At 46.0% G+C, this 22,841-nt stretch overlaps 1 protein-coding gene across 2 annotated transcripts in view; it reads left to right on the top strand.

Moving 5' to 3' along the window:
* Window positions 1-22,555, top strand: part of CDH4 (cadherin 4) — a 423,750-nt gene extending 401,195 nt beyond the window's left edge. For both annotated transcript variants that reach the window (XM_071447094.1, XM_071447095.1), the window contains 7 exons: window positions 662-915; window positions 3,974-4,116; window positions 8,008-8,241; window positions 9,294-9,527; window positions 13,652-13,791; window positions 15,627-15,791; window positions 17,144-22,555. In XM_071447094.1, coding sequence (XP_071303195.1) covers window positions 662-915; window positions 3,974-4,116; window positions 8,008-8,241; window positions 9,294-9,527; window positions 13,652-13,791; window positions 15,627-15,791; window positions 17,144-17,350 — 1,377 coding nt within the window. In that variant the 3' untranslated portion in view covers window positions 17,351-22,555. The remainder of the gene's footprint in view (window positions 1-661; window positions 916-3,973; window positions 4,117-8,007; window positions 8,242-9,293; window positions 9,528-13,651; window positions 13,792-15,626; window positions 15,792-17,143) is intronic.
* Window positions 22,556-22,841: the final 286 nt, after the last annotated feature.

The following is a 22,841-nucleotide window of genomic DNA, read 5'->3' as shown; positions in this document are numbered from 1 at the left end:
TGTTGAGAAGAGATCTGTGGCCTCCCAGCAGCAAAACCCAGCTGTAAGGGCTGTAGGCAGCCTCCAGAGACCATGAGGTGCCTTGTAGGAGGATGAGAGGTCCCAGTGGAAGGACCACCTGCTTAACCTGACCAGGGATTGTTCCTGGCAGCTCCACCTCTGCTTATAAACTCATTTAAGAGGGAAAATAAAGAGCCCTTCAGGCTCATGAGTCCACAGAGACTGTCCTGGTTCCACAGTCAGCAGTTTCAGTGCTAATAGCACTGCTAAGTGCTCATCCCAACCCTCTGAACAGGCTCCACCTGTTGCATTAGAGCAGCCCTGGGTGGGTTTGTTCATTTGATGCTCAGCTCTCACAGGCAGGTTGTCTTTTGGAAACCACTTAGCATTGGAACAAAATACAGGGCAAATGCTTCCTGCTGTTTGCAGTTTTTCCTTTGTGGAATTTTTTTTAACTACTTGACCCTCCAAAAACTGGAAGGCCAAATCCTCCACTGGATTGAAGTTGCTCTGGATTTACACCTTCAAAAGAACTGAGCTCAGGAGGAAAAAGATCAGGCAATGACTTTGATATCATCTACCTTCTAGTCTTGCAGCTTCCAGCCAGAAGGTAGAATTTATTCTCTGCTTGGCTCTACACTTGCTGGTTTGTTTGTTTCAGGCAGTCGATTACGAGATGAACAGAGCTTTCATGCTGACAGTGATGGTGTCAAACCAAGCTCCCCTGGCCAGTGGCATCCAGATGTCCTTCCAGTCGACAGCAGGAGTCACCATCTCAGTCACAGATGTCAACGAAGCCCCGTATTTCCCAACCAACCACAAGCTGATCAGGCTGGAGGAAGGGGTGCCCACGGGCACGGTGCTGACCACGTTCTCGGCGGTGGATCCCGATCGCTTCATGCAGCAGGCAGTAAGGTGGGACACCAGGCAGCCTGGGGGCTCCCCTGCAGCTGGGGGCTTCACATGCACGAATCTGGGGGAGACAAGCAGCTGAAAGCTGATTTCCAAACTGGCTGGTGGGATGTGAATGAGATCTTGGCAGGGAGTGGCACCTGCAGTCGAGCATCTGTAAACTCACAGCCCCCTGCTCCAGGTAAGGCAGGCTCTGAGCAGCTGGGTCAAGGAGAGCAGACAGAGTTGAATCCTGGGTTACTGGATTGCTGGGGGGCAGATCACACCTTCAAATGAAGCAGATTTCTGTGTTGTTACAGAGGTCAGGGCTGCTTCATACCCAGTCTTTGGCTCTGCCTCACCCAGGGTGCTCTGACCTGTGTGGTTCATGCACTTCATAAACACAGAGGTTTAGAAAAAGGCATCTTTGTTATTTCTGTTTTATGGGAGGAAACTGAGGCATAGAAAGGGCTAGGCCTGGGTTTTCAAAGGGAATGGCTGGGATTTTTAATCATGCCTTGTGTTGCTTCCAGAGCATTTAGGTTCAACCTTGCTTAAAAGCACAGTGGAAGAGGAGCTGTAGCTGGTTCAGAGCAAGGCTGGTGGGGTTACAAACAGCTGCTGGGCAGGCTTTTAAAGTGCCAAATTGTTCAGTGTTGCCTGAGCAGTCAAACAGCCATTCCCAGGCCATTGGCACTTGGTCTGTATCTCACCAGTGCTCCCCTTGCCTGCTCCCAATAGGTGCAATTTGTTCCAAACTTCCCTTTTTCTTCAGAGCACCTGCCTAACATAACCTCCCTTAGCTGCTTTCCCTATGAATGGGATTCAGGTGGCAAAATTTTAACCTTGTAAAAGTCAGGTTTCTATCCAAGCAGCTTAAGATCACTTTTCATTCGTGCTGTGACCAGGAGGGTGTCACTCACTCTGTTTTGTCCCACCTGGGCAGAGCAGGGACTGAATCCAGGGTCCAGGACCCCAGCTCACACACCTTCCCAGCAGGAAATAATTGGCAGAAAAGTGTAGGTGAGAATGAGTCCTTGTGACACTTTCACAACTATTTCAGCTCCCTCTGTGCAGACAGGAAATGCATTTCCTGATCTTGGATACTTACACCTCCACAGAAATTGTTTTCTTTTTTGCTCCCAGTCTGTAAGAGCTGTGGTATTTTTGTCAAAACCTGAGTATACGACATGACCACGGGTGAGGCCACTTAAACTTGCATCAGTTGTGACATTTTGTGTCAGGAAGAGTTTGAAATATTTCACCTGGCACAGAGCTGTCGGGTCTAGAAAATGGCAGTTTATTCACTGCCTCATCTTGTTGTCTTTAGACAGGGATTGTGACTTTGGAGGAAAGAGACCATCCTAACTAACAAGCCCATTTTTCTTATGTTCTTTTTGAAATATTGGCCTTTGAAGGGTCTTTATTTCCCTGATGTCTGTACCAAGGCTGGTATTCAGAGGAGAGAACAACTCATTTGTGATTGAGTACTCCCTCTAACCTGGAGGGGGGTGATCTGTAATCCAAACGAGCACCTGCTGTTCCTGTCATTGCACAGGGCATGGGTAGGGTCTTGTAAAGTTTTCTGGGAGTATGAGCAGCCAGTTACTTGCATTGTTTCTTTCTAGGGCTTCCAGGACATGCATTTTGTGCATCCACAGCTCCTCATTTCCAAACTCCAGTGCAGTCTCTCTCCCTTTGCATCAGGACAGCCAATGCCCAGGCTCTGCAGGAACCAGTGGGGTGGTTTTGGGGTCCTGTCTTTGTGAGATGTAAAAAAGATATTTTATTTTTTACTTCACCGTTGGCATTGGTGAGTTAGGAAAAAAGATACCCAAAAGGCTAAACCTACAGATCCATGATAAGAGCTGATCCAGCTGCTAGAGCCTTGCATACAGATTTCAGTCTCTAAATAGTCTTTGATGAAATAGAGTTTTTACAAATAGAATATGAGGAAGCAGGAGCATCTCCAGTAATGCACAGCTTGGCATGGGCAGTGTCACACCTCAGGTTATCCTCATTAGCCACAGACACATTCACAAAGCCAGCTTTGAAACTGGATCCCTGGTCATTTAGCAGAGAAAGGGCAGGAGCCTCACACCAGTGATATTGAAATGAAAACATCCCAAAGAGTCTAGCTCCATGCAATGTAATTCTTTCCTTTGGCAGGAGTTTGTGCAGCTGTGTGTTGCTTTTCTCTTCACATGGATTGACTCAGCTCAGGTTTCCCTTTGAGTTTCTGCTTCAAACAGCCCAATTCTGGAAAGGGATATTCACCAGAAGCCAGTAATGCTCTCACCTGCATATCTAATGACAAATTATATAAAATTATCAGCAGGTCTGAGTTACCCATGAAATAAGCTCAGCTTCTGTTTGCTTATTTCAGTAATTTATAGTCTGGCCATTTATTAGCTTCCAGTAGGATAGTTATGGTCCATCTCACTTCAAACAGTACGAAACTGGTAGGCAGAAAAGCAAGAAAACAAGCAGGTAAGAAGCATGAACTGAAAACACTGATCTGGAGAACACAGGAAGAGTTTGCCCAAAAAAAGCCCCATGTTCTCAGCTGGTTTCATGGGACATGAATAGAAAACAGCTGTGAATTGAGTAGTTGGGAGGTGACTGACAGTGTGGTATTCCCAAACTGTTGGTTATTAGTGGTGGAGAGAAAACAGGAATATCTTTGACTTTAAAAAGCTGGTTTCAGAAGGGCAAGGTTGGGAGCAGGAGAAAGCAGGAATCCATCCTCTAATTTAGGCATACAAATGCAATGGTCTTTGCAGACCCCATTTCTGCTCAGCTGCAGAGACCTCAGGAAATGCCCTCTCCTAGCAGCGGGAAACTGGCATGTAAGTGGCACTTAGTGGAAAGAAGAACCTTTAAAACTAAAGTAATTGAAAAATTGAATAATTGTAAAGGTCAAAAACCGGATACTCAATTAGCATTGTGTTTGTCAACAAAACCAGTTATCCAAAGGTCCTTTGAATCACAGGTCAGGAGTCCAGGAAAAAAACGTATTTCAAGCAATATTAAGGATATGTCAGTGAAAAGACTGCCATGTATTTATTTCCTTTCTCTGTAGATACTCTAAGCTGTCAGATCCTGCAAACTGGCTGAACATTAATGCCACAAATGGTCAGATCACTACTGCTGCTGTCCTTGATCGAGAGTCAGACTACATTAAGAATAATGTCTACGAGGCCACATTCTTGGCGGCTGACAACGGTGAGCCCAGGCTTCACATTGTTCATGCTTCAATAAGACTCTAATGTGATGCATTAAGAGAAATGATGCCCTGACAGAGTTGTCAGTATAAGTTATCTTTTTCCCAGGTTTTTATGGTCAAAAATGTGAAAGTGGGACGGGAAATTGCTGGAGTAAATTAAATGTGCACAGTATACGGGGAGTGTTATTAAGGGAAAGGGAGGACAAATGGAAAATTGATTTGGGGAGTTCAGTGTGGCGGTGTAGCCTGAACTTAAAAAAGTGTCAGAGGGATGTGCTCTCCAGGGGCTGCCGGGCACACCGGTCCTGGTAATCCTCCCAAAGGCACTGATCACAGCATTCAGGAAGCCTTCCATCAGGAAACCAGAAATAATTTTATGGGATGGCAGGAGGGTATTAAAAATAAGCCCATCTGTTGAACCCGTGGTGGCTTTCATAAAAGGTGTGTTTGTCACTGGAGCTGGGCTCCTTCTGGCCACTGCCTGCCTGAAATGTGCAGCCATCATCAGATCATCTGGGTGCTGCTTTGCTTTTTACCAACACCACTCAGGCCAGTTAGATCTCCTGGAGAAGTCCTGTTTGCTCTCCTCTCTGAAGATCACTCAGTGCTTTTGGTCCAGTCAGCACTGAGAGCTGTGCTGGCCTCACTCAAGGGCAGGCAGCCCAGTGCTGCTGCTCTGCTTTTCCTAATCCTGGTTAGGAGGAACTGATGAGTTTTGATAACCACACCCAAATGTGGCCATGCTGGTATTTCATTCCTCAGTTCCTCCATCTGGAAAAGGTTCAGGAGTTTCCCAGGACAAGGAGAATGCCTTCCTCCCCCTCACCCATCCTCATTTCCTGCTCTGGGGTGCTGAGCACTCAAACCAGAGCCCTTCTTCAGCAGCACAATTCAGTCTAGGCTTGGCTGTGAGCACCTCAATCTATTGCTCATACTCTGCAGGTGCTTCCAGGGCAGTGTTTGTGTGATCCCTCAGGCTGGAGGTGCCATGGTCATTATGAGCAGATTTGGTGGTGGTTGCAGGGCTAACGAAAACTTCCTCCCTCTGGGGTTCCATGCATCACTTCAATCATTGCATCCCAGGTTACAGGGGTGAGGGAAACTCATGGAGGCATTTCAGTGCTGAGGAGCTGTACCAAGAAGTGCATTTTGCCCCTTCTTTGTGCCATGAATGGTAGGACACACCCCACAGCCCCATCCTGAGATTCCCCTCCATGAAGGCAACGAGGACAGGGAAATTCAGAATATTCTCCAATGGGTCCAGTGATGTTCATCTGCAAAAGCCACAGGGCAAAACAGGTCAAATGAGTAGGCCAGGGCTGTTCACAGATGCAGTGGTAGGGTTTGAACCTATCAACCTAATCCTCACCATCTGATTCCAAGCACTTGGTGCAATGTGATGTGGAGTTAACCCCTTTCCCTGGCTGTGGTGCTGATACAGCAGTGCATCAGCACCTCCACATCCATCATTCAGCAGCTCAGAAAGTGAGGGCCTAGATAAATCTCTTTATTCTGAAAAAATAATCTATCACAGGTATATTGCAGCCATTAAAATGCACATAAAGCAACACCTTATTTAAAATTCTGTCTAGAGTGCTTAGGATAACAGCTAAAGTTTCATCTAGGCTAATAGACTCTTACCACATTGCTCCCAAGTTCCAGGTTCTCCAGCATCAAAGAAAAGCTTTGGGTCAAGGGTTTTGCTGGGGATTTTTCTCTCTTTCTTGAAGACACAGCAGCATCTTCTTTCCTTGAAGTTCTTTTTGCTGTTCTCAGTACATGATAAAGAAGTTTAGCCAATATTCCTTGGACATGCTCTCTTTCTCTCCCTGGGCTCCAGTGTAGAGATACTGTCTTTAAGAAAAGTCTTGGCTGCAATGTAAGGAGGGCAAAAAGGGAATCCTAATCAACAGCGTGGTTTTAACCTGGTTTCTGAGGAGAGAGTCCCTTGGATCACGCTGTGTCTACACAAGAGTGGAGCCTGGCAGTGTATGAACCCCTCAGCCAATTTCAGCCAATCTCCCAGGGAAGCTGAGAACTTAAATGTGTCATATTCCAGCAGGTTTCATGAAACAAAGAGCTGAGCATGAAAACCTTGGCTTACACCTTGCTGTGGGAATGCAGACACTGACCCTGTGAAAAAGGCTGTGATGGAGAATTCAACAGTTAAATGTAGATGCATAAGTTGCATTTTCTTCCTTTTTGTCATTAGTATTTCAATCTTAATTTCAGGGATCACACCAGCTTCTCCACTGGAGTCTCTAAAATAGCACCACTCCAGTGGTGCTATTTTAGTCCTCATCTCCTGAGGATAAAGTCCAAGGATCCTTCATTGCACATCAGTACCTGCTCTATGTCTTTGCTCTCTCCATATAAGACAGCTGAAATAATTTGAAATGTTCCACAGTTTGTAGGACATGGCCATTAAAACTTTGTTTACTTTTCATTTCTCCTAAAACTGCCCCGGAATTGCACTCAGGGACACAAAGAAACAAAAATACCAGGACTCAGATCCCAACAATACTCAATGGCCCAACAAAAGTGCATTTATACGTGCAGCAATTGCAGGTTATTTCAGCCACGTGCCAGTTAGTGCCTCTCAGGACTGAGGGTTTGTGTTCAGTCTTTCTCAAAGGTTACAGTGCTTTTATCCCAGAAGATACTCTGGGTAATGTGAAAGCAGTAAAATCACTTTGCTTGGTCCCAAAAGTCAGTTTTCATGTCCAGCCCCAGTATCCTGGTGAGCTGTCTGCCTCTCTGGAAGCTTTCAAGGCTGATCAAAAGACATTGTTTTAGAGGGAGACCTACCCCATGCTTACAGGATGAAAGGATGAGAGTCCATGATTGAAGAGCTTATGTGGGAACCATGAAAAAAGGATTTCCAGGGCTCCTTCAGAATTTTTGAGGCTCCCTTGAGACATGGAGATAGGAATGTGGGAAGGATGGTCTGTGGAAGCAGAAGCCTGATGGGGAAGTCGTTTGTGTAGCTTTGTATCTAGCACTGGGAGGAAAGGCCAGGACTGAAAATACAAACTTTAAAAAGAATTGCTGAAGCCATGCAGGCAGAGGGCAGGCCAACACGGAGCTGCCGGATAAATGTGTGGGGAGAGAAATGAAAAACACTGTGCCATTTCTGGGAAGGCTGTTCTCTCCTGCCAGGGCAGATCCTACTTTGTGTGAGTAGTCGTTAATCTGACAAATGTGGCTCTCCATCAAGAAGGGGTGGAGGACCAGGACTGCTGTGCTGGGACATCCCTGCTGGTTGGGACAAATGTGGAGAGGATGGGGAATTGTGTGGTGGGACCTAACACTGCTGCTGGGGGTTGGTGGCATCACCCAGCAGGTCTGGGGGTGGCTCACACTGTGGGCTTTGAGCAGGGACCTCTCACCACTAAAGCTGGGCTTTCTTTGAAGCAGAGTAATGGTCTGCAAAGCTGAAAACTGGCCAGCAAGTGCTACAGTAAATGCTGACCAATGGGTTACAATATGTAGGTTTTTCTCCCCTCCAAGCCCTCTTCTTCCTCTTGTCAGCTCTCTTTCTAATGGTTTTTCTTCTTTAAAACAGCCATTACCAAGATTTGCAGGAGCAGCTTGGCATCACCTGCTTGCAGTTTTAGTTTGACTAGGGGCATTGCTGCAGGCTACAGATCTGCAGAACTCAACCTCCTGTTCTGCAGGAGTGAAAAACAGCAACATTAGGAGGCTTGGGGAAGTTTTATACCACATGAAGCAAGGGACCATGGAAGTGCAGTATGTCCCTAATGAGGTCCAGGGGGGGAAGGTGAAAATCCTGGTTTACTGGCCCTGGAAGGCAGAGAGGGGGCTGGTGTGTGGTCTTGCCAATCCCTCTGCTCCCCAGTGGTGCTCACAGGTGGGTGTTTGCCGTGCAGGAATCCCCCCAGCCAGCGGCACGGGCACTCTGCAGATCTACCTGATCGACATCAACGACAACGCGCCGGAGCTGCTGCCCAAGGAGGCGCAGATCTGCGAGAAGCCGAACCTCAACGTCATCAACATCACGGCCGCCGACGCCGACATCGACCCCAACGTGGGGCCCTTCGTCTTCGAGCTGCCCAGTGTGCCCTCTGCAGTGAGGAAGAACTGGACCATCTCCCGACTCAATGGTAAACGGGGCAGGCAATCCTGAGCTCATCTGGGCTCTGCTTCGCTAACGAGCCCCACGCGCGGCTTCCAAATCCAAAACTTTCCCACTTTTTTTAATGTGATTTTTATTTTTTAAAGCACATTACGTTTGACATTATAGACAAGATAGTTAATCAGGAATGATTTGTATCAGACCTGCAGCATAACTCTAAGAGCTTTGGCACTTGGCTTTTTTTAATGCAGTTCATAATTATGAACAGTTATCAGTAGTGAACAGAGTATAAATCATCCATAATGGCCAAGGGGAAAAAAGCTATTATCAGTCTTCCTTATGTTCCTCCAGTGTAATTGTCATAAGCCACAATCAGGATCAATGTTCATTTCTCTGACCATAATTGCATAAAGGCAGCCTTTTAATTTACCATGGAACCAGGAGGGCTAGGTAAGTGTGAAGATTACCAGTATGTGAAGGATTTTTATATTGCAGTGTGCAACCACAAATGGCCCTAATTGCTCTGCTTATTGGCAGTTTCAGCAGAGGATGGAAAATATCATGGAGTTGTGGGCTGGTTTTGGCTTCAATGCTGGTCCCTCTCGCTGAGGTCTGGCAGAGGGTGCTAGACCAGGGGCAACAGCTTGTGCCCTCACAGCTCAGAGCTCAGTCATAACGGGATTTCCTGGCTGTGCCTGTCATCAGTGAGTTCCCAAAATCCTCAGGGGGAAGTGTGAGTGAGTACAGAACCTGCACAAGTGGCCAGGGGCAGCCCAGCCTCAGGAAACATTATCCATGTGTTCCTATTTGTGTTGGATGCCATATTGAACACATGCAAGTGGATTTGCAAATGGCATGCAGGTAGTTGAGTGCAGCAGTGGGAGCACACAGAACAAAGCCCAGGCTGCTTGTTGGCCAGACTGTTGGGGCAGAGTTCTGAAGCTGTCCTGCCCAGGTGTGTTGTTGCTTGCCTCTTCTGCAGGGCTCAGAAGAGGGCTCTGGCAGAGAACTCTGCACAAGTGTGTCTGCAAGACTCTACCAGTGCCTGTCATCTGTCTGTCTGTCTGTCTTGGTCTCCAGGGGACTACGCCCAGCTCAGTTTGCGGATCATGTACCTGGAAGCAGGAGTGTACGACGTGCCCATCATTGTGACAGACTCAGGAAACCCCCCCTTGTACAACACCTCTGTCATCAAGGTGAAGGTGTGCCCGTGTGACGAGAACGGCGACTGCACCACCATCGGGGCCGTGGCCGCCGCGGGGCTGGGCACGGGGGCCATCATTGCCATCCTGATCTGCATCATCATCCTGCTGAGTGAGTACCACAGGGCCTGGCCTGAAAACACAGATTGCTGGGGGTTGGAAGGGACCTTAAAGTTCATCTCGTTCCAACCCTCCTGTCACAGGCAGGGACACCTTCCACTATCCCAGGTTGCTCCAAGCCCTGTCCAACCTGGCCGTGGACACTTCCAGGGATGGGACAGCCACAGCTTCTCTGGGCAACCTGTGCCACACCCTCACACTAAAGAATTTCTTCCCAAAATCTGCTCTATATCTACCCTCCTTCATATTTCCCTGTTGTTCTTTCCTATAGCTTGTATTTTTCAAGCTCCATGCAGAGGGCAACTGAGCTTGGGCTGGGGAGGTGGTTCATATCTGCATTCAAATCTCCTTCACTGCAGCATCAGCAAAATGAGCTCTGCCTGTGTCAGACCTGTCTTTCTAAGACTTCCAGTAGCTTTGCAAACATTATTACACCTGACAACAACTTGTAAGTAGCGAGTGTGATAGGATCATCCACATTTTGCAGGAAAAGGTTGAAGGCTTCTTCCAAATTTCTCTGTCAGATTCTCCCACAGCTCTCATGTCTGGCTGGCTGTGGATATACTGGTTCCCAGTACCAGATACCCTGGTTATGAGAGTTGGGCTCGTCCCTTGCAGAGCTAACGCATAACTGTGTTTTTCTGGTTGTTCCAAGGAAAAGAAGAACGGTAGTTATTCCCATTGCTTTTAAAATGAACTCGGATTGGGGAGATTATGAGTGTTTTTAGAGGAAGAATTCCCAGTTTGTCAGAAATGATGGAGGACTGGGGATACATCACAGAGAAGGACTGGCCATCCCTTTCCTTGAGGCAAAGCTATCCCTTTTGCCCAGGAGTGCTGTCAGTCCCAGGCTTCCATGAGCATTACCAATAACCATGTGTGCACATCTAAAAAGTAAAAATTATATCATTATAACTTCAAGCAGGAGTTGGCACAGTAGGAATAGATAAAAACAAGCACTGAAATGAACAATGAGGTAAATATTAATCAAGGAACACAGGATGAATCCATGGGACTCTCATTAAAGCTAATGGGAGTTATGGTGCTAAATCACATTTAATATTTACCCTCAGTGTGTTTTAACAGAGCACAGACAGAGCAACGTATGCTCCAAATGTCACCTCATGGGGACATGACATGGTACATTAGGAGAATGGCTCACCCTGGACTTCCATCCACATCCTGGGCTGGTGCTGGGAATGTGTTGGTGTGTAATTGATCTACTGGATCGGCATGGAGAGTGGGAACTGGGTGTTTGTGCAGACCCTGCTCCTCTCCCAGCCCAGCTCAGCTGATGGAACATCCCTGTGCCCAGCCATGGTGCCCAGTTCCTGCCCCCCATTCCCAGTTTTGGCTGCTCCCTTCAGCCCAGGGTGGTTGTTGGGGCACCATGGTCGCACACCCCGATGAAGATGAAGGTGTTCATCAGCCTCACCTCCTTTTGCTGTGCAGGTTTGCTGCTGCCCCTGGGCTCAAAGTTTGGGCTCACCCAGAGGTGATTAAACACAGGTCTTCTTTTTGCTGCTCTTGTATAAATCCAGTCCTAAAATACAATTTAAAACGGTTGAAAATCCTATTGACTGAAATTAACTTCAGCTGAAGGACATTTGATTTAAGAGATTCCTCTTTCCATTTTCAGATACATTATCCCATTTTAAATTACGGGTTTTATTACAAAAGCTTATTTTTACATTCATTGTAATTCTAATTGACTTTTTTTTTTATCTTGGAGAGCTGCAAAGCACTGTATCAGTGATGAAAAATGTAATTTGCAATGAGCAGTTTTACAGTTACATCCTTCCAGTGTTTTGCCTCCTTTCTATCTGTTTCATATCATGACCTCTAAACAATAGCCTAGAAAAAGGCAGAAGAGGGATTTTCTTGTGCTATTTGTCCATTTTAGAGTCAGCAGGTCAAAGTTGGATGACTTTAAAAGGAAGAAGAAACAAGGGGACAGATCCAGGATTGCTCCTGTGAAGGAAGTTTATGCCTTTACCTTTGCTCAAAGGGGTTTTTTTCTTCTTCTTGCTACCTGATGTATTAGCTGCACAAATAACACATTTAGAAGAGCAATGCAGTAAAAAATTGTGAAGGGTGAAGACAATAGATTTCAAGGAAAACTACATGCAGAGCAAAAATGGTTCTAACAGCAGTAATAGCACTTCCCATTCTGCAGAGTGAATAAAAGGAAGGAGAGTGCACTACATCCACCATTGACACTTTGAAGGTGGTTTTTTTTCCAAGGCAGCTGTAAAGGCATTAATGGCACCATTTTTTCCACAAGTGCATGAAAAAGTATCATTTAAAAAAAAAAAAGGGAAATAAAAAGATAAACCCCAGTAACCATTATAATATTGTCTTTGTGGACCAGTCAGGTATCTTGTTGTGAGAGACTTGAAAAGGAACAATGAAAAAAGGACTTCAATAGTCTGCTAAATAGCTGAGGTTTTATATTACAGATGAGAGTTACATTTTCTTTCCTTTTCTTTTTTTCTTTCTTGAATAGATCTGGGATAAGCATTAAAGACATGCTGAACTATCTGAAAACAATTCTGTTAGCTGGCAGGCAGGGATGTGCCAGTTGGCACACAATGGCAGTAATTAGCTGTCCGGTCCTCTTCCCTCACTTCCCTGAATTCCTGTTGGGCATAAACACTTTGGTGCTGGGAAGAAGAATTTGGATGCTCCTAACCACCTCCTCCTGCAGGTTGGAGAGCCTATCCATGTCCCCAGGGTCTGGTCTCAACTAAAACCCCCAAATTTTGGGATCTCACATCCTGCCTGAGTTTGCTTGGTTGGCTGTGTTGGTTTGGCACAGTTGAGGGTTGATCCAGGTGAAATGAACCTGGGACACTTTTCCCACCTCCACTGTCCATCCATTGCTCCCTTCTGCAAATTGCCACCACTGCAGCTCAGTGTGGGGCTTGCGTGGAGAATGGAGGGGAGAGCAGGCAGTGGGAGGTGTGGCTGCAGCAGCTGCCCAGGCTGAACTTCCATTCTTCAGGGCATTATTTGCAGCTCCTGAGTACAAGAATGAAAACAAATGCATTAACACCTTCTTGGAGAAGACAAGATCTGGCTGCCTTATGTCAGTGGAGACTTGAGTTCCCAGATATTCACAGATATATCCCAGATATGTAATTCACAGGGAGCACACAGCCAGCCCCTGGGATGTGGGTGTCCCTTTGAAGGGTGAGGTTGTGGAGCAGTGAGCCAGTGTTCCCTGTGGGTAGAGTTGTTTAATATGAGAAAAGTTTCTAATGCTCATCTCTCGCTGTTACTGTGCTGAGAGAGATTAGCCAAGCCTGGCATGCAAATGCTGATGCCTGAGGAGCTTGGCTGTGTGCTACCAGATTTGCTCTCCCTCGTTCTGCAAAGCTAGCCCTGCTCTCTGAAAGGATTTCAGATGATCTGAGATTTGCTTTCCAAGTCGATGGCCAAATGCATGTGCTAATGTCCTGGCTAATCTGATCTCAGAAGTCTAAAGAGCCTCCTTCATGGACCAAAGAAGAATATGAGGGAGGCCAAATTGGATTACAGGACTCAGTGTTGTGCATCCTCCCCAGATCAGTCTTGGCTGGCCAACTGCAGAAAACAGCAGAGACTGTCACAGTCAGGGCTCATGACCTGAACGGGCTGAACCTGTGCCACGCTGCTGGAACAGCCCCTTGTGCACAAATGTTGGGTATCTGCACCTGTTTCCTTCTCTGCAGCTCTCTTCCCTCCATCTTTATATCCCTGAATAAAATAAAGGTGGAAATCTAATCCTAAGAACTCAGGAATTCAGATCAAATATTTTCAGAGAGGTGCACTTTTCACACTTTCTGGTTTCTCCTGCTTTGATTGTGTGTTTTACTCCTGATTAATATCAGCTCAATCAGCATCAGCGATGGATCTTAAAGAAATGTTTGTAGTGAGAATCTGTCACAGTATTTCCAGCTCTCACTGATCCCTCCTTTAAAAACTAGACCACACAATAGGCTAACATTTTATTCCTCCTGCCAGCAGCCAGTGAGGTTCTCTGCAGTGGGCAGGGGTAGGTGAGGAGTTAGGACACCCTGAGCCTGGCCTGGTGCTGCAGGAGGTGCCAGCTGACCCAGCTTGTCCCCGTTGCAGCCATGGTCCTGCTGTTCGTGGTGTGGATGAAGCGGCGGGAGAAGGAGCGGCACACCAAGCAGCTGCTCATCGACCCCGAGGACGACGTCAGGGACAACATCCTCAAGTATGATGAAGAGGGAGGTGGAGAGGAGGATCAGGTGAGAGGAGACCCTGAGCTGTGGCCAAGGTGCAATCTGTACTCTCAAAAAAAGGCAGAAACCACGTTATTTTTAGTAAAATACATGCAAAGGGTTGTGTTCTTTTATTTACGACCAGGCAGTTTTATTGTGTTCCCTGGTGTGGTGGAGGGATAGCAGGTCCAGGACATTCAGGATATCAGTGGGACACCCTCCTGTGCAAGCAGGACAGTGCCAGGAGGCCAGTGCCACAGGGATTTTTCTACCCTCCAGGCACCTTCCTGGAGAAGGACTATAAATGACTCCATTGACACTCATGTTCAAACCATATTTCTGTTATTTAAGTCATTAAAATTGTGCATTTTACCAGAGATCTTTGTAAAACCAGCCAGCAGCTACTGCCCTGCCCACCCCTGTGGCTTGCTTGATCTTCTGTGGGCTTTCCCTGCATTTACTTAATCATCTCTAATGTGCCTTTAATTTCTTTTAATTTCTGGACATGGTTTGTGAGAAATGTCTGAAGAGATTTGGGGATTTTCTCTCGCGACGCAGCGCGCGGTGGCAAAGCTGTGCTGGGTGACAGAGCCCTGAGCCACAGGCTGCCTGAACACATCAGCTTTCCTCCAGTGGCTCTTCCTACAGACACCAGTGCTGATACTGCATGAAAACTTCCTGATATTCATGAAATCCTCCCTGGCCTGCACTCCTGGGATGTGCTTTTCCACTGCTGCCTGTCCCATTCCTCACCTAAAATGGCAAAGTTGGGTCACTCGTGTTGAAGTCACCATTTTTTTACTCCTACCAAGCACAAGTAAAGAGCCCAGGACACTCTCAGATATGATGTTCATGCAGATTATGTCACTGTACATTGTGTAATGGCTTTATTTTTGCTTGTTGACTGCATGGTTTCAGGTCAGTGCTTAGGGATCCCCCAAAACCACTGCAGCACATCCTGCCATGGAGGTCCTGGGGGCAAGCAAGTGAGCCTGATGAGACCTGCCATGGAAAACTCTGAGGCAGGAGTTTAACCAAACCTTGAAAAGTTCTTATTCCACAGAAAAATCCTTGCAATTAACATTTCTTTTTTTTTTTTCCTGTTGCTGTCAAGTTATTTATAAATATTGCTCCTGGAGATTCAATCATCCCCATCTGAGCACAAGGATAGTTTTCCTGGTAGAACAAAGCACTGTTCTAAGCATTCCAAGTAGCTGAAGTATCTGGTTTCAGGCAACTACACAGTAGGTTTAAATATTTTAGGAAGGATTCGTTAAAAATAACAGCAAAAGGATAAGCAGCAAAACACCATTATCTACATGAATACATTTTTAATGAAATATTACCTGGTTCTCATTTCGTGATAGAAACCTATTCTATTGGGATTTTTCACAAGGAAAAAGAACATAATTACTTTGAAAAGGTCTACATGCATAAATGCAATACACATTTTAATGTTTTTACTTCTGTAGAAATGTAATTGCAATAATATGTCTACTAACTCTGTGTCTCTACATTATATTGTGTATTTTATCAAAAAAGTTACGTGTACATCTCTGCACACACAAACAAAAGCCAGGGTTTCATCCCAAATATTTAGACACCGTGTGAAATATTCAGGAAGTATTTAAATACTTAATTTAACTTATAAGATACACTCTTAGGAGGTCAATTTTATGAGCTCCTCAGAGGTCAGGTTCATCTGTAATTCAGATGGAGGTGCTACATACCCAAGGATAAGATTTGCCATCAAACTTCAGCTGAAAGAGAATTAGAGCCCTTGACTTGTTTGCACATGGAGTGAGTAGGTGATCTGAAGGAAAAGCTCTGGTTTTCACACTGTGCCTTCCCATTTGTCACAGGATTACGATTTAAGCCAGCTCCAGCAGCCAGAGACCATGGATCACGTGCTGAACAAGACACCTGGAGTCAGAAGGGTGGATGAAAGACCTATTGGTGCTGAGCCACAGTATCCCATAAGACCAGTAATCCCACATCCAGGGGATATTGGTGATTTTATTAACGAGGTATGTTCTGTAGGAGGTCCTGTGTCACATCTTCAAAGCTTGAGCAGCCAGCTAAAGTCAGGTTTCCCTGATTGCACGGGACAAGCAGTGCTACTGCTCAGCCAGAAATCTGATGCCAGCCAGGGAAAGGATTTGAGCAAAGGATGCAGGGCTTGGCCTAATGAAGGCATTGAACCAACAAAAAGCCCAAGATTTCTGTCTTGTGGGTGTCACAAACACCATGCTTTTTAGAACCCAGGCAGAATGAGCCATTTGTGGCTGCTGGACTTGTAATTATTTCAGCAGTCTGTGCCTTCCTCGTAAGCTCTGTTTGGTGTAAAGCCTCAAAGAGTTTGCAGCACAGATAGACACAGATCAGAGAGAATTTCTTTATTTTATGTTAGATTACTTCTCCTTTTTCTGCCTGTAAATATCTATCCAGTTGGTATTTCTTATCTCATTTTTAGTTTTGAGTGATTGAGTGGTTACAAACCAATCAATGCATTATTTCCTCCGAGACAAAGCACACCATCCATTTCCTAAGCCAGAAAAATAAATGTTACAGCCATTTAATTCTATTATTACATGCATTTCCTGCTGTGCTTTTCTCATTTTCATCATTAAAATCCCTTCTTCCTTTGTCCCTTTGCCCATCCTTCTCTCACATTTACACACACCCATGAAGACTCACTCTCCTCACACACGCCCCTGCTGCTGAAACCAGTTCCATCTCCCCACACTGAGGTCAGGGCCTCTGAAGGTGGGAATGTGGAACATTTGCTTTATTGCAGGGCTATTCCACGAGGCTTTTCCTGACGCTGGGCTCTGCAGCAAAGCAATTCTTTTTCTCCATATCCCGAGGCCATTTCCATGGCCTGCCTACTCTGCTGCCCACGCTGCACAGGAGCAGCAATGCTCCCCAGTCCCCTGCCCAGAATTCCACACCCCACGTTTGTCCTAATTGCAGAATTTTGCCAGGAGTGATTTTTTTGTATATTTGTTTTCCTAAAGGAATGAAAAATACCAGAATTTAAATATTGGTGGTGGAGGAAGGGTGCTGGTTTTTGTTTTATTGGCTAAGATGGAAATCTCAACAGGCAACCCCAGCAAGGGCACACTGGCAGGACAGAAATCTTTCCAGATCCAGAAGTGGATCATTGGAAATAAACAACTGGAAATAACGACTCTTTTTAGGGACACTGGGACATTGGGTTTTCTGCTGGGAGCAGCTGAGAGCTCTCTACGTGGAGGTGCATCTGGGAAGCCCCAGGACACTCATTTTTCCCTTTTAGCTTTGCTGCGGGGATCCCAAACATCTCCCCCAGCCCTCAAACCCCACGGTGGGCATTAACACCATGTGTTCACCCCTCCAGGGCCTGCGTGCAGCAGACAACGACCCCACAGCCCCCCCCTACGACTCCCTGCTGGTCTTTGACTACGAGGGCAGCGGCTCCACCGCCGGCTCCGTCAGCTCCCTCAACTCCTCCAGCTCCGGGGACCAGGACTACGACTACCTGAACGACTGGGGGCCCCGCTTCAAGAAACTGGCAGACATGTACGGGGGAGGAGAGGAAGATTAAACTGACCTCATCTTATTATAAAACAAACAAAAAAAAATTTAAAAAAAGAAGAAGGAGGAAAAAAATTATAAGAAACAAACAAACAAAAAAACAACAAACCCACAGACAACGTTAACGAAAAGAGCCGATGCAGGAGCAAGAACTGTACAGATGTGGCAGCTTTTTTAATTAATATCCCCTGCTGACTGTATTGTTATTTTTAGTGGTGATATAGGAGGTTTCTTTTTTTTTTTCCTTTTTTTCTGTTGTATTTTTTTTCCTAGAATATTGAGCTGTCTCGCATGAACACTTGTCTCTGCTGCAGGTTTCTTTTTGGGTTTTTTTTGTTTTTTTAATGTCAGCTGGGATATTGCTCGTTTACCTGCTTTATGACTAAAGAGAGTGAAAGGCACTCTGTCTTAACTTGAATTTCTTAGAACAGAAGCACTGTTTTTAAAATATATATATATATATATATATTTGAAAGTGCCTTTTGGTGCATGTGTCAGATTCCCTTCAATCTCAGGAGTGATGAAAACAAACATACAACCATCCTGGGCAGCACTCCCTGTGACCCTAAGCCAGTTCTAGCTGGGAAGGAGTTAACAAAAAGGAACTGTGGAGATTGTTTCTTTTTTGCCTTTTTTTGTTTTGTTTCGTTTTGTTGGGTTTTTTTAAGGGGGTGACTCATTCTGGGGTGGAAGAAGATGGGGGGGTGGGGAGGGGGGGGGAGATGTTTTGAGTCGAAATCTTAACAGCCATCTTTAAGCCTCAGCAGGTGGTGAACTAGTCATCATGTTGTATATAATTCAGTGTTATCAGATGCAAAATACTGACCAGAGGGCTCTGCTGGCCCCTGGTCACACTCAATGTAGCTGCATAGAACTATAGCATTGATAAAGCCTTTGGTTATTGCAACAGAAATCTCCGACAGCCCTTGCCTAAACCCTCCGAAGTAAACGGTGACATGACCAAAGGCCCATCTGTTTGTTTTTCTGCTATCACCATGTTTTGGCTCCCACGGACACGCCAGCGGGGTGAGGTGGAGGACGAGAAGGTGGTGGTGGTGATGGTGGTGGTGTCCCCCATCCCTGAGGATGCCCAGCACTGGTGCTGCTCTCCTGGGCTGAGGCAGGGTTTGCGCGGCGGCGCCGCTCGCGGCCGAGGCAGTGCCAAGGACAGGGACAGGTTACCCACACTTCTCCCATCCCTAAGTATGGAGTTAGTCTAGTTCCACATTAATGCCTTGGAGCATTAGTAGCCAAAGCTCAACAACATCGTGTAACTCAGCTAATGTGTGTCCTTTCTATTCGATGGGTAGGCGCTGCTATCTGTAGTAAATGTGTTTTTTTAGAGAAGAAGTGCAACGAGGGCCTGTTAAGTATCTTGTGGTTAATATGCTCAAGCATTGCCAAGTAAGCAAGAGGTTTCGCAGCATCCAGGCATAATTCAACATCAGTATTATAAATGGTAGCAAACTACCTAGTTTATATGTAGGGTCAGTTTAACCAATAACAAATAGTTATTAGCTTTTTTTATTACATTTTTCCTTTACTGATTTGGACTAGTGGGTTTATGTCTAATGTTTGTAAAATGATTTAGACTGCATGGATGTGTAATATAAACCACATTTAATGGATTATGAGCCACTTAATTAATGTGCTATGAAATCTTGGATTACCTGTGTTTTATATTCTGCAGACGATTTTGCAGTGGGTTCGCTAAAACTTGTAAAAGTGCTTAGATATATTTTCCTTTAAATCCAAGAATGTGCACAGTATTGGAAGGTGATTATCCAGGGGATAATCACGCTTTTTTTGATATCTCTATTGATTCTCAAGTTGAATGCTAAGAGTTAAAGGGGGGGAGGCGGGGGGAGCGAGCGCGTGCACATGAGAGCGAGAATGAGAGGACGAGAGCTTGGGGTGATGAGTGGGCGCCTTTCAGAGGGTAAACTGGGCTGCAAGATCGTCTCTATAGATTTTTGAAATGCTCCTAGTGCATTTTATATTTCATTGTATCATATTTTCTATAAAATGCAATTTCTGTAAATTAATGAGCATTTGAAATGTGTCTTGTATGAAGTGGAATATGGTAAAAGTCTGCCCCAGGGGACTTCAGCGTTACCAGGATGTTATCGACTACCAAGGGTGAGATCTTTCTTTTTGCCTTGGTCGGCCGGTCAATGGGTCAGTTTGTCTTTCACGGCTCAGAGAGCAAACTCACTCTCACCCAAGGTTCTTGAGGAGACCAGGAGGCAATAGTGTGGACCTCAGAGGAGAGGGACGGCGCTAATGGTAGCAGCAAGGTGAGGATGTCACACCACGGGCAGGCATGGGCTGGCAGCACCTGACACTCTTCCAGATTCCCATTCCATCGTTGTGAACTCAGTCATCTTGTGTGACCACCATCAAAGTCTTGGTTTGCTTCTGCCATGTGCTATCCCCCTCCTCTCAACCACTCTTGGCAAACCTCACCGCCCCTGTTCCCTGGCACAGAGGCTGCATGGCCCTGCAGCCTCTCTTCCTTACCCATGGCACTCTTGATTCTTCCCTGTTTCTTTTGGAAAAGCCACGGGCTGGAATATTTCACCACCAGGGCTTTGCACCTCTGCAGAAGCTGCCTGGGCACAGGCACAGTGAATAATAAAAATGCTCTTGGTGTTTCTTGCTGCTGGTGTCCGTCGCCGTAGCCTCGTCACCGACACAGGAGGAGGATTCAGCTGGAGAGCTGGGTGATGCCGAGGGTTCTCCATCCCTTGGGTTGTGCCACCGCCTGCCAGCCCCTGGAATGCTCGTGTGGATCCTGCAAAGCCAGGTCTCTGCTGGGAGCTGTGCCCTGCCATCCACCTGGCACTGCTTACCTGGGAGAGCAGTTCAATCCCTGCTCCAGAGCACTTGGTGCTTAACATCTGCTGTGGCTTTGGCTGGGATGAGGGGTTTCAGGTAGGGAAGGGCTGCCAGGGATGTGGGATGGCAGCTCCAGGCCATCAGCAGTGCACACTCTCCCCAGCGATGAAAGGAGCCATGAAGGGGATGTTGTCTGACTTCAGCTTGTCTAATCATTCCAGGTTTTCAAGAATTTATGCAACCTAAGTCAAACAACGAGTGATTAAAAATAAACCAACCTGTTTCCACTGGCGACTTTTTTTAAAATCAGCAGATATTTTTTTCTGCAGCATTTGCAATCCAGCCGTTCCAATACCATGAGCCTATAAATCAAACCAACCAGATTATTGTGTTTTGACCCAGTTCTGTTCAGTCTCCCTCTGCAGGGCCTCTCCCTTCTTTTCCTCTTCCCCTTTCTCCTCCCTGTGTACTCCCTCTCTGAGATTTACAGCCCCACAAGCAGCAGCAGCCTCAGGCCACTTTTCTCACAGTGGGACCCATGGAAGGTAAGCAAGGGGCACATCCAGCAATGAAAACAGAACACTTTTTACAAACCTTTTTGCTTGCTAATGTTACTGGTGGTTTGTAACCCAGCTAAGAAAATTTACATTAATCCGCGGGGTCCCATTGACAAGATGACTTTGCCATCATTCTGTCCCCCTCTGGTCCTCATGGATGTGACACAGTGACAACCAGTTGCAGCTGGAGGTGATGGGGACTTACAAGGATCAGTGCTGAGGCAAAGAACCCTTTGGCTGAGCCTGCAGTTGCTGTTTATCCTGAGGCCACAGGAGGGGTTAATGCATTGACACCAGAGTCCCTGTTTCCTGACTAATCTAAACTAAAACATTAAACTGTTTGAAGAAGTGATCCCCACTCTTTGTACCCTTCAAGGCAGTGGGGAAGGACTTGCTTTCAGGCAGGTGGAGGGTATCCTGTCCCTAAAACACCCTGACCCACCCTGTCCCCCCATAGCACTGCCAGGGGACACCACCACAGCTCTCCCTGCTGTCCAAGGGATGGGGACAGTGAGTTCCCAAGGCACTGGGGCCAGACACATGGTGGCCTCCCTACCTCCTAAGGATGAGGATTGCACATCCCCAAGCCAGGGATGTGCAGGTCCAGTGTCACTGCTGTACCCACAGCCACCCCTGGCAGAGCATGGCCCACAGCCCTGGTGGTCTGTTTGTCACATAGCCTAAAACTGGGAGCAGCATCAGTCACAGAAATGCTTTGCAAGGCAAGGAGGAGATTCAGCAGGTCATTAATGACAGTAAATAGGCAAGTCTGTTCTAGGTGTCCCACGTTCTAGTCATCGTTTCGCTTCTGGTTTTGTGTTTTCCATTTTTCCCCCTTTTTTGTTGGACCAGGCAATGCCGTTGGCAGTTGTACAATGGTGATGGGGAGTTTGCTCCCCTGGATTTCTAGGGACAGTCAGGTCCAAATCCAGCCTTCAGAAGTGGGGTTTCAGAGGTGGCTGTAACTGCTTCACATAAGGGTGGATGCTCGGGCATTGAAGAACGGCAATGGTCAGTGCAGCGTCTGTACCACACAATATGCCAAGATTGCAACTTTGTTTATTCTTAAAAGAAAAACATATTAAAGGTAAAATACAGAACTTTTATTTGTGATGTCTTTTGGAGCTCTTCATTTTAAGTGTGAAAAAAAATACTGGGGGAGGGGGGGAAATGCTGTGTCACCATGAATGCAAGTGTTTAAAACAGCAGCCAGACAATGTAGGCGTCTCCCACGCAAATTAACTCGGTTTCATGGGGAAAATAAAAGTTCTTTCCAGTCCACACCAACCCCACATACAACTGTTCACACACAGTGTACATAATGTAGTTAGTGCTTGAAGCTACAAACCTAATAGGGGAAAAAACACCAACAACATGTAGATGTATAATTGGAGCACTTTTTTTTTCTTTAATTTTAATTTTAATGATGATTTTGCATGTTTCCTTTCTGATGGAGAAGCTGTGTAGCAGCCCGCATGACTGTGGTTGTTCTCAAGGAAGACTTCTGCTGTTCTGCTGTATTCACGCTGAAGCAAAAGCAAAAGTTTGCGTCCGTTAACCCAGTTCAAAAACCTTTTTTTGTAACCGCCAACAGCACAAATATTTTGTATTGTTGTTTGTACCATTTTTGTACCAAAAACAAAAGAGGAAAAAAAAAAAAGGGAAGAAAGTAAATGTTTTCAATGTGTTTTTAGTGCCACTGCAATCTTGGTTTCCAAACTGAGTGACAGGTTTGCTGATTTATTGTGTATCAAAGCTGAACTGGCGCACTGACGCCTGGCTCCAGTGTAATAAAAATAAAGTCCCCCTTTTGAATAGTCTCACTTGGATTATTATTATTATTATTATTATTATTATTATTATTACTTGTTTGTTTGTTTCCTTTTCCTTCCCTGCATGTCCACCCCAGCTCAGTCACTGTTTGTGGCTCTTACACACACAGTGAGCAGCAAGAGGTGGTCTGGCTGCAGGTGTGGGTCCAGGTGCACAGACATCAGTGGGGTTTTTGGAGATCTTGGGTGCTTCTGCAGAAATGTGCATCCATTAAAGGCAGGAGTGTGGCTCCCCTCTGGCCCATGTTGTTGCTTGGTTTATGACTGAGGTGGT

This window comes from Agelaius tricolor, unplaced genomic scaffold, assembly GCF_023055355.1.
Source record: "Agelaius tricolor isolate 1412-34295 unplaced genomic scaffold, bAgeTri1.0.p SCAF_23, whole genome shotgun sequence".
In the NCBI taxonomy this organism is placed as follows: domain Eukaryota; kingdom Metazoa; phylum Chordata; class Aves; order Passeriformes; family Icteridae; genus Agelaius; species Agelaius tricolor.
This window is presented reverse-complemented; position numbering and strand designations above follow the sequence as displayed.